At 44.4% G+C, this 11,582-nt stretch overlaps 1 protein-coding gene across 2 annotated transcripts in view; it reads left to right on the plus strand.

Moving 5' to 3' along the window:
- The window catches only part of PNPLA1 (patatin like phospholipase domain containing 1), a 57,950-nt gene extending 51,294 nt beyond the window's left edge, over positions 1 to 6,656 (plus strand). For both annotated transcript variants that reach the window (XM_003403944.2, XM_003403945.3), the window contains 3 exons: positions 726 to 1,353; positions 3,990 to 4,076; positions 6,033 to 6,656. In XM_003403944.2, coding sequence (XP_003403992.1) covers positions 726 to 1,353; positions 3,990 to 4,076; positions 6,033 to 6,162 — 845 coding nt within the window. In that variant the 3' untranslated portion in view covers positions 6,163 to 6,656. The remainder of the gene's footprint in view (positions 1 to 725; positions 1,354 to 3,989; positions 4,077 to 6,032) is intronic.
- The last annotated feature ends 4,926 nt before the right edge of the window (positions 6,657 to 11,582 follow it).

Below are 11,582 nucleotides of genomic sequence, written 5' to 3' on the forward strand. Positions count from 1 at the left end.
AGTCTTTTTATGGACATATGGTTTCACTTCTCTTGGGTAAATACCAAGAGTAGAATGACTGGGTCATAGGGTAGATATATGTTAAACTTTTTAAGAAACTGCTAAATTGTTTTCCAAAGTGGTTGTACCATTTTACATTCCCACCAGCAACTAGATAAGAGATCCAGGTGTTCCACATTCTCGGCAAAACTTGGTATAATAAGACCTTTTAATTTTAGCCTTTCTAAATGGGTGTGAGGTGGAATCTTATTATAGTTTTCATTTGTGTTTCCCTTATGACTAATGATGTTGAGCATTTTTTCATTTGCTCATTTTCCATCCATATATCTTCTTTGATGAAGTGTCTATTTAATTCTTTAGGCTATTTCCCCCCAGATCTTCAATAAACTTTATTTTTGGGATGGCTTTAGAAAAATTACCTACCTCCCTTACACTAGACTGTAAGCTCCAAGAGGTCAGGAACCATCATGTTTGCTTTTGCTCCCTTCACCTCCCAGTGGCTTCTACAATGCTTGTATGTGCAGAAACTCAGTAAGTATCCATTAAATAGGTGAGTTAATACGCAGATACTCAATATAAATTCAAGTATACTCGAGTTTAAATTCAAGTTGAAAACCACTAATCCCGCTTATGAAAATAATCTGAAAATGCATTTTTTGCAAACGCCTTGCTGATGCCAGGGGTTAGTAAAACTATTTGTGGCCTCATGCTGTTGTTTTTCCTAGATGCTGTTTACCTTAATTCTCCCCCCAGGAGAGTGATTTTCCCCCGGGTAGAAGTATACTGCCAGATAGAACTCGCCCTTGGCAGTGAGGGCCCTGAACCCAGCCAGCCACGCCTCCAAACAGAGCAAGCCCATCTGGAAGAATCCATGCAACTTCGTGCACAGTGGGCTCCCAAAGAGGATGGGAAGGGTAGCAATAGCCCACCCATGTCCCCACCTGTGCAGACACCTGAATCCACTTGTGGGTGGCATGTGGAGTCACCAGTTTCAACACCTGAATCTTCATTTGAGCAGTCACTTGCATCACCACTGGCCTTATCACCTTCACATTCTCCAGAAGACTTGTCACCTGTAACACCTGTACCACCCCCAGCTGTGCAATTATCAGCCAGCTTAACATCTGACTCATCACTACCCATTACACCACCTGAGCTGCCACGTGTGTTACCACAACAGCAGGTACGACCGTCTGGATCACCACCCAGATCTTCGTCCTGCCAGTTATCCACATCTCCCAGACCATCTCTGGGGCCTTTGACTGTGAAAGCACTCCAAACATCGCCCCCGTGTTCTCCTTCAACATCACCTGCACAGCTACCTATAGAGGAACTAGACCCAGAACAGCTCCCAGGTATGGACCCTTGTGGCTTCTCCTGGATTTCTCACGTGGGTAGCAGCACTGTGGCTGATAACCTTTGCTTCAGATGGGTGGATTTGTGAGGCTAGCAGAGGTTGCTTTAGCAACTCTGCCTGGTATGAGGACAGGCCACCACCGAGAGGCAGTGTACTTGACACTTGCTCATTCCTTTAGTCCAAATCAAAGCCTGTTGTCATGGAGTTGATTCTGACTCATAGCAATCTTGTAAGTCAGAGCAGAACTGCCGACCTTTTGGTTAGCAGCCAAACGCTTAACCTCCAGGCTACCAGGGCTCCTCCTTCAGTCCAGTGATTCTCAAAGTGAGGTCCCCTGACCAGCTAGCTGCAACATCACCTGGGAGCTTGTTAGAAATCAAAATTCTTGAGCCTTACTGCAGACCTACTAAATCAGAAACTCGGGGTAGGGCCCAGCCCTTTGTCTTTCTTATAAGCCCCTCCAGGTGATTCTTCTGCAAACTTATGTTTGAGAATAGCTGCTCTATTAGAGTTATTGAATGCCTCCCTGTGAAAGCCACTGTACTAGGGCTGTGCTACTCAGAGTGGTCCATGGACTAATGCCAGTCCCTGAACTGTTTGTTACTAGTTCACAACAAGATGAGAGTGTACATTGAGGGTAAGCGTTTAGAAAACGTTTATAGTAATAAGATATTGCCACGACATCCAAGAGCTTGATCGTCTTTTTTACTAATTCATTTGTTTTGCACTTCACAAAAGCACTAGCCCATTATGGATTGGAAAATTAAAAAAAAAAAAAGTCAACTGGCTCTTCACTACAGATAGTCTGAGAAGCCCCACTATGGAGGCTGAAAAGATGAACAGTTCTTGATTCCCCACTTTCCGGGAGAGGCGATGACATGGATACCAAACTCAAAAATACAACAAGAATGAATAAGTACTACATCACCAACAAAACAGAGTGTTGGGGGGGGCGTTTATAGAGGAGAATAAGATCACCTCTGTCTCCGGGAACAAGGAAGGCTTCTTGGTGGAGGTGACAGGCGAATTGAAATGGGCAGGATTTTGGCAGTCGTGCTTTGTGGGATTGAATGGGAGAAAGCAGAAAGAGCACTTCAGGTTTTGTTTATTCTAGAGACTTGGTTGCAAGGTAGGAAACTGCAAGGTACATTCGGGATGAATAGGATTCTTGTTCGACCTCTGTGGATGGTGTGGGTGAGGGCAGAGGGAGAGGTACCCAAATGGCGGACTGAAGCCAGGCAGTAGAGCGCCATCAGGGTCCATCAACCAAGCTTCCCTAGGTATGGCGAACAGCAGCTCGGATTAGCAGGGTTTCCCTGTTTAGGGATCTGCCGCAAGTCAGGAGTGACCCCCTTCTCTGGAATGGGTTTACCTATGATTCTTTTCATCAGAATGAGACAAAAATATCAGGACATTAATAGTCAGAAAATTGCCAAAGTGTTGTCACACGCCTTTTTATTTCCTATTTAATACAATGCATTTATTTTATATTACTCATACCTGTGCCACTTGTTTTCAGGTGCCTGAGCAATTATGGGCCCTGAGTTGGTGTTCTTCATTCATGTTTACCTCCACTTGCCTCGGGGGTGGACAGAGGGTACCTATAGCCCAGTGGTTCTCAAATGGGTGCAAATCCCCCCCCAACCAGGAGACATTTGGTAATGTCTGGAGACATTTTTGGTTGTCACAAGTATCAGAGCAGCCACAACTGTGTACTACTGGCACCTAGTGGGTGGCAGCAACCTCATCACCTGGGAACTTTGTTAAAAATGAAAATCTTCAGGTCCCACCGTTACCCACTGAATCAGAATCTCTAGTGGGTAGGGATGCTGCTAAATATCCTCCAATGCGCGCAACAGCCCCAAAACAGACAGTTATCTGGCCCTCAATGTCAGTAGCACTGAGGTTGAGAAGCCCTGTTACAATCCTCAGCTGAGCCTCAGCAGCCACATCGCGGATCATCAGAGGGATCGTCAGAGGGACCGCGGCAGAGCAGAGCCTCCCCAGGGTTTGTTCTCGTAGGTCATTTAGCGATGACCATGGCGGTGGGGGAGGAAGGGCAAAAAGTCCTGGAAAAATCCAAAAACAAAGGAACAAGGCCTCACCGAAAATCGTTTTGGGAGAGCTAGGGCCATTCAACAGGCCCCCGAACAAAGGAGCTTCAAGTAGGGGAATCCAAAGGTATTCTAGGTTATATTTATTTACGTAAATACATATATTACATAAATGCATGTTAATCTTCATAGATACTGTATCCCCCAAATCATCGAAAACACCCAAAGATACTATTTGAGAACAATGATCATAAGCTATTAATATTCTCTATTCTGATAAGAAAAATCATTACATAATACAGGTGATAGAAGGTTCAGGCTCTTATTTTCCTGAAAACTGTCCCTAACACGACAATTTTTTGTGAGCGAATTGTTTATACAACTACATCAAGGGTCAGTATAGGTCCTCCCGTAGGTGGTGCTGCCCTGGGTCTGAATCAAACCCAACAACCCGATTCAAATCCTAAATATTTGAGAACAAGTGAGATATTTATTGTTGTGAAATGCTCTTATTTCGGGAATGACTAAGTACGCCTCCCCCACCCCATCTCCCTCATCTCACCTGTCATTTTCCTTTTGGCTGTAGCTCCCCTTAGTGCTTCAAATCCGAAAAGCGCCACACCTCTGGTTAATGTGAAAGAAACCATCTGCAAGCCTTGTGTGATGTAAGTTTCTTCTTGACTGGGAACTCGTACTTTGCTTTGGTCAGAAGTAAGAGCAAGAACTCAGGGTTGAGGGGAAGGTCCAGCTAAGTGACATTTTCCGGGGTGTAGCAAGGGTAATGAGTGCCCAGGGGCAATTTCTAAGTTGTACCCCCCAAGTTCAAGTTGAATAGATGTTGAAAGCAGTGACGGATCAGTAGAAATGCCTTCCCCGCACTTGTCCAGCTGCCTCAGTCAGGTGCCTTTTATATTTGTGGCACCTCGGAATGTCTTTCTGTGCCTCATCTGGCACGCCCTTAGACTTGCACTTGATGGCCAGTGCCCCCTCTGTCTTTTCTTGTCACTACAACTCTGATATTTTCCATTTCTTTTGCCGCCCCTGGGAACAATGGGATCATATTCTAGTTTGTGTTAGTATAGTCCACCCCTTTACGTTTCACTGACCACCACCACCGCTCCTCTGTTCTTCCTCAGTGAAGGAAATGTGTGGCAAATGAGCCTGTTCACGGCGACAGTGTCATTCTATTCCATCCTCTCCTCCGCACATTGGGGAATGCATCTTCGTTAAGCTCAGTGGAGAATGTGCTCCCTCTCTTTGTTCCTCCCCTTATTTTACTCTCAGTTCAAGAGAATTAGCAGGCATTCCACATCCTAGCCTTACGTAGCCCCTGCACAGCATGATTTGAGGAGTTCTATCAAAAACCGGTTTTCTTTTTTTTTTTTTATCAAAAAACTGGCTGCCACTGAGTTGATTGTGACTCATGACAATTCCATGTGTGCAGAATAGAACAGCACTCCATAAGGTTTTCAAGGCTGTCACTTTTCAGAAGCAAATTACCAGGCCTTTCTTCCAAGGCACCTCTAAGTGAGTTTGAACCACCAACTTTTCAGTTAGTAGTTGAGTCCTTAACCATTTGTGGCTCCCAGGGACCTGGCACTACCAGAGACTTCCCTTAATTCAAATTATTTTCTACCATGATTAAAAAAAAAAAAAATCCGTTGCCATCTAGTCAATTCCAACTCATAAAACTCATAGTGACCCTATAATACAGAGTAATACTACCCCATAGGGTTTCCAAGGCTGTAGTCTTTACAGAAGTAGACTGCTACTTCTTTCTCCCATGGAGCAGCTAGTGGATTCGAACTGCCAACCTTTCAGTTAGCAGCCAAGCACTTAACCACTGTACCACCAGGGCTCCTTCCAGAATGATGAGGGATCTAATATTCCTTATGTTAGATATTATCCTCAGAAAGACTTTTTTATAATGTGCATTAGTTTTCTAGGATTTGTAACATATAATCCATTAGTTAAAGAAATTATGAAAGGGCCTGCAGATCTGTATTTTTTTTAGTTCCCTGAGGACTTGGTTACCAGTTGGATGTCAGTTGGGTTAGCCAATGGAAGGCGGCAGCAGGAGACCCGAGGGATAGACAAAAAGAAATTTGGGGTATTTCTCCCCCCAAGCCTATCACTTCTGCCTTGGGGCAGTTCTGGCAGTGGTTGGGTTTCTCTGAGGCCACAGTTGCACGTGTTGGGAGAGCAAGGCCTGAGACACCCTTAATTTTGATGTTTCCACTCTACATCATATCAAATACATTAAAATATACCTGCTTCCTACATTAAGTATAAATTTTACTATAAAACTTTTTGAAAGGGTTTATGTAAGTTTAATGATGTTGAGCTTAGGTATAAATTATGCAGTTTTTTCACATAATTTAAATTTTATTGCACTTACATATTGCCGTATAAAAGTTTGAGTTTCAGTTGATTAGTTGGCATGATGTTACTTAGATAAATGTGCATCGATTACAGAAAAAAGTTCCCTGGGAACTCTGACATTCAGCCAGGGTTGAGCCCCACAGCACAGGTGTATCTGCCTTCTGAGCTGTAGCAGGGCCCTGTTGTTATAGGACACAGGAGAGGCTGTTAACAAACCTCCACTTCATCTCTTTTTCCAGGGAGAGCCCTGCCGAAGACTCAAACTGGGCGAACAAGTTGTTCAAGAAGAACAAGCAAAAGACAAGTGGCACCAGAAAAGGCTTCCCAAGACATTCACGACGCAAAAAATCAAGCGGCAGAGTGCAGTGAGCCTGGCTAATGTTTCCTAAATTTCGCAGGGGATGGTCTGCAGGAGGGCTCCAAGGAGCAGAGCGGGAGCCAGTATGGAGTGGGAGTTAGGAGCTTGGACTTTGGAGTCAAACACACCTGACATAAAATCTTGCACTGCCACCTTCTGGCTCCGTGATCATGATTAGGACGCCTGGTCTCTCCAAGCCTCCATTTCCTGATCTGTAAAATGGGAATAATACCAACTCTTAAGGTTTTCGTGCAGGTAAAAGGAAATCAACTATGTAAGTTGCTTAGCAGAGTGCAGAGTGTGTAATAAGCCCTCAACAATTAGGAGGCATTATGGTTCTATAACCCCCACAGGTTAACCTCTCAGCTTCTGAACAGAAATGTACTCAAAAATCAAACTAGACAGGTGGGTGGCTACATGACCCTCAACAGGTAGAACTCCAAACTGATGCCAACTTACAATTAAAAGCCTTAATCAATGTAGGCCTGCTTCTTATAGCTCCTTGACTATATAATATTGTCATTGATTTAATCAGTTAATATTTCTTGAGCACCTAATAAGTGCCAAGCATTCTACTGGACTCTAGGGATAATTGGGTAAGAGCTTGGCTGCTAACCAAGAGGTCGGCAATTCAAATATACCAGTGGCTCTATGGAAACCTTATGGGGCAGTTCTACTCTGTCTTGTAGGGTTGCTGTGAGTCAGAACCGACTTGACAGCAGTGGGTGTTTTTGCTGGGGATAATTAAACTTGATCCTTGACATTGAAGAGTTTATCCCAAGTTGAACTTTAGACCAAGACAAGAATAAACATACTAATTTGATAAACTTTGAGCCACACCTAAACCAGATCTTAATTTTTTACTGAACCATAGCATTGTTAATTGAAGGAGTATGCACACATATGCACACACTCACAAATTCAAAATGCCAGCCTCAAAAACAAATCAAGCCAGGTCATTTTGAGCTTAGGCATAAATTATGTACTTTGTTCACATGATTTAAACTTTATTGCAATCACATGTGACTGGATAACAGTTTAATTGCATTTCAGTGGATTAGTTGATATGACGATCACTTATTTCATGGGATTACCGAAGTGTTCCTTAAATGGAACAGACCCACGCTGCTATTGAATTTGCTTCAAGCCTTTATTGGTCAGAAAGATCCCTAAATCATTCTAGGGCACATTCTTGCTGGTCGTTCCTGTCCCAGCTGGGGTCTCTGGGTACACATGTATTAGAAAGACAAGGGTCAGAGGGTCACCCTGGTAGCCAAAGGTCCACTTCAGAGTCTGGACTAGTAGGTTCTCGGTGGGTGGTGGGAAGTAGGATGGCAGAGAGGAGATTCTAGGAAGTAGACAGACTCAGGTGTCACTTTCTGGATTAAAGGATGAGCAGAGAGGGTGCAGGGCTCAATGGGCAGTTGAAAGTCCCTGGTGGGGGGTGGGGGTCATAGGATCAGTGCAGTGCGGGATTATTCTTACTCTGTTCCCTGGTCTCCAGCCCCAGGACTTCCCTGAGTTTCCATCTCTTTGCCTCCATATCCTGTACCTGGGGGCTCAGGGTCGAATTTGTTCACGGAAACTTAACAGATCTCCCAAGGATGTGGGTACTGAGGATGATTTGGGAGCCAGGTCCAGACTCAAGTCCCTTGATTCCAGGGCCAGCCTTTCCACTACATCTCGGAGCACTGGGAACTATGCAGTTCAGCCGGAGCTACCTTGCCTGATGAACTTCTAGGAGTGAAGGTGTTTCACAAAGAAGTAGGCTGTGATAAAAACAAACAAATAACATCCATAAACTCTGGGAAACACCGTTGTCATTGGGTCACACATCCTGCACCAGGCAGGTGCTTGTCTACAGCTTTCCTTTACAGAGCAGGTTGTGAAAATGCCTGCAGGCCGTGTGCCGGTTGAGGGATCTTAAGCAATTCCATGCACGTTCTCTACCTGGAGCTTCAAAGGCCAGGTAACCAGTTGCTCTGGAGCTGACTCTGACTCAGGGCAACTCCGTGCGTGTCAGAGTAGAATTGTTCTCCATAGGGTTTTTCAATGGCTGGTTTTTCAGGAGTGGATTGCCAGGCCTTTCTTCCAAGGCACCTCTGGGTGCACTGGAACTGCCAACTTTCCAGTTAGCAACTAAGCGGATTAACCATTTACACCACCCAGGGACTGGAAGGCCAGATAAGGGGGCAGAAAAGAGAAGCTCAGAAAGGTTAGAATGAGAACGGGGAGTGATCCAGAAAAAGGAAAAATCTGCTCATTTCCTTCCAAACTATAAGTACAAGAGACACTGTCACATCCATGGGCTAGTTCTGGGCAAACTCCTGGCCCCCATTTGATATCCTTGCCAACAAAGAGCAGAGGGGTTAGAATAATAGCTGCAGGGTAGATGTTCCATATGTTAATCAATGTGTATGTATTTTTTTAATCAGATATTCAAACTCATATTCTGATTTAAGTTGTATTACCCAGCTATTGAGGAGCCCTGGTGGTGCATAAGGTCGCTAAGATTCAGAATCACCTCAATGGCAACGGGCCCGTTTTTTTGGGTGGCGCAGCGATTAAGTGTTCGGCTACTGACCAAAAGGTCGGTGGTTTCAACTAACCAGCTGCGCTGCAGGAGAAAGACATGGCAGTCTGCTTCTGTAAAGATTTATAGCCTTGGAAACTCTATGGGGCTGTTCTACCCTGTCCTATAGAGTCACTTTGAGTCGGAATCCTCGCGACAGCAACGGATTTTGGTATGCCTGAAAATTTATTTAGTGCTTATTATGTTCTAGACACTGCACAGAGAGGTAAAGGAAGAGGCCCAATGTCACACAGTTGGTAGGTGGCAGAGCCAGGATCCAAAGGCAGGTTGTCTGTTGCCAGTGTCTTGATGTTAACCACTAAGCGATACAGGCTCTCAGGGTAGAAGGGCACTGGAGTGGGAGTCAGAAATCAGTTTCTAGCCCAAGTTTCTCCATTTGGGCAGTCCCTTTACTTCATGGGAGGTTCTGTTTCCCTATCTACATCAGAACATGTACCCTGCCTTCATCCCATGGTTATTTGGAGCTTAAATGAGACACCAAACGTGCAGGCATCCTGCGTAATTCTGGGTGGTAAAGGCAGGTCAGGTCCTTCTGACTAGCACCCAGGCCTGTGTGGGATGTTGGAGTGGTCCGGGGCCAGCTTGAGAGCTGGGTCACCAAGCGAATTCTGCCAAGAGAAAGGGGCATGCAGAGAGTCTCTGAATGCACAGAGGAAGGATGCAAATGAACAAGTCATCTACGTCATGACTCTGGGCTGAGTAAGCCCTACATTATTAGGCCAATACAAATGTCATTTGGAAGAGACATTATCCATATCTTTTAAAATTTTATACCTGCATTCTTTATAGGATGAGCAATTTTATGGCTTTTTCTGACTTTAAACCCAGTATGTGCTCATTACAAAAAAAAAAAAAATCTTCCCCAGAGGCCATGGTCCCCAGACCTTCAGTTAGCCCAAGACAGGAACCATCCCCAAAGCCAACTCTTCGGACAAGGACTGGACTAGACTATGGGATAGAAAATGACACTGGTGAGGAGTGAACTTCTTGGATCAAGTAGACATATGAGACTATGTGGGCAGCTCCTGTCTGGAGGGGAGATGAGAAGGCAGAGGGGGTCAGAAGCTGACTGAATGGACACGAAAATAGAGGGTGGAGAAAAGGAGTGTGCTGTCTCATTAGGGTGAGAGCAACTAGGAGTATATAACCTACCTAAAAAAACCTAGCAAGGTGTATATAAATTTTTGTATGAGAAACTGACTTGATTTGTAAACTTTCACTTAAAGCACAATAAAAATTAAAAAAAAAAAAAAAGATTACAGCCTTGGAAACTCTACAAGGCAATTAATAAATAAAATAAAAAATCTTAAAATTTAAAAAAACATAAGAAGAAAGTAAAAATTGTCAGAAATCCCACTGCCGAGATGCTAGTATTTTGGTGTACCTCCTTCCCTATTTTTCCATGCGTACTCACATATGCAGACTTTTTTTTTTTTAATGAACATGGTATTATTTTGTAGCCTGCTTTTTAACTAAATATATGTTGTCGCTTATTTCCATGTCAAATAAATATAAATCTAGCAAGTTTGCAATGGTTCCATAGTATTCCACTGGTGTGGTTATACCATTGTTTATTTAATCAATCCCCAATGGACATTTAGATTGCTTCCAATTTTTCTTGCTACCATCAATCAGCATTACTATAAATCTCCCCATAAACACATCTTTGTAGGACAGCACAGAGCCAGGAAACAGCACAGTCTGTGCAGGCAGTTAACGGCAGTGACAAGGATAGAGGTAGGTACACTTGGGAACAGGGGTCGAGACTAGGTCCAGCTGGCTTGGAAACAGTGCTGACAAGGTTTGACTTCACCTGTGGTGCTGGGGAGTCACCGCAGGGTTTAAACAGCAGAATGACATGGTTAGATTTGAAAGTTATAGAGCATCCAAGAATGTGCAAATCCATAACCCAGCAATTCTCCGAGGTGGGCTCTGCACGTATATGCCTCCAGTTGCTCAGAGAGGGTGAGTGACTTGCTCAAGGTCACAGAGCAGGTGTAGGAAGAGCATAGAATTTGGGTATTCTGACTCCTCCCTTTTGTCTCATTTCTCCTTCTACTGTGGCTTCTCTTATTCAGGTCTGTTCCCTGCCCACTCAACTTCCCTCTGCTCTCTGCTCCTGAGACAGTTTGGGTCACTTACAGGTCTCGTCCCAACCGGATCCAGGAATACAGTCACCCTGAGGTACAGAATTCCCTGGGGTATCCCTAGAGGCCTGATACTGCCTGTCCTGCCCTGGGAAGTTAATGCTGACCTCTGGGCCCCATCGACCTGGCCTCCTTTCTGCCCTCTTCCTCTTCCTGGGTCACAGTCAATGTCAATACTAGCCTTGTGCCTTGTGCCACTAAGAAAACAGCACCCCTTCCTCGAGAACTTGATTGCTAGCTGTTGAAAAATTGTCATAATATACTGATTTCATTAGACAAGACACTTAACTGCCAATTGCTAGGAAATTGAGAAATAACATACAGAGCCACAATGTCTGTGAAGTGCCTTCCCCTTTATATTGACACCCTATCCTTGCACAGTGCATAGTCTGTGCAACTGTCCTCAGCACTTTGGAGGCTGCTCCACTCCATGCCTTTCCTGAAAAACCAAGTGTTAACTTTTATAAACTAAATGATGTTTCAGATTCTCTTTTATCACCTCTTAATGGAGAATATCATTTGCAGAGCAGCAAAGTACCCTTGTATGACAAAGCTAACCCCGTAACTGGCTTTTGCTATAAATGGCAATTTCCAATTTCCATGCATCAGGTCAGCTATGATGGGGCCTGACTAGTTACTCAGAGCTGCCCAAAGCTTATGATGCTGGAGGGGGTGTTCTCAGCGCAAGGAG

Source organism: Loxodonta africana, chromosome 1 (genome assembly GCF_030014295.1).
Source record: "Loxodonta africana isolate mLoxAfr1 chromosome 1, mLoxAfr1.hap2, whole genome shotgun sequence".
NCBI classification, from domain to species: Eukaryota; Metazoa; Chordata; class Mammalia; order Proboscidea; family Elephantidae; genus Loxodonta; species Loxodonta africana.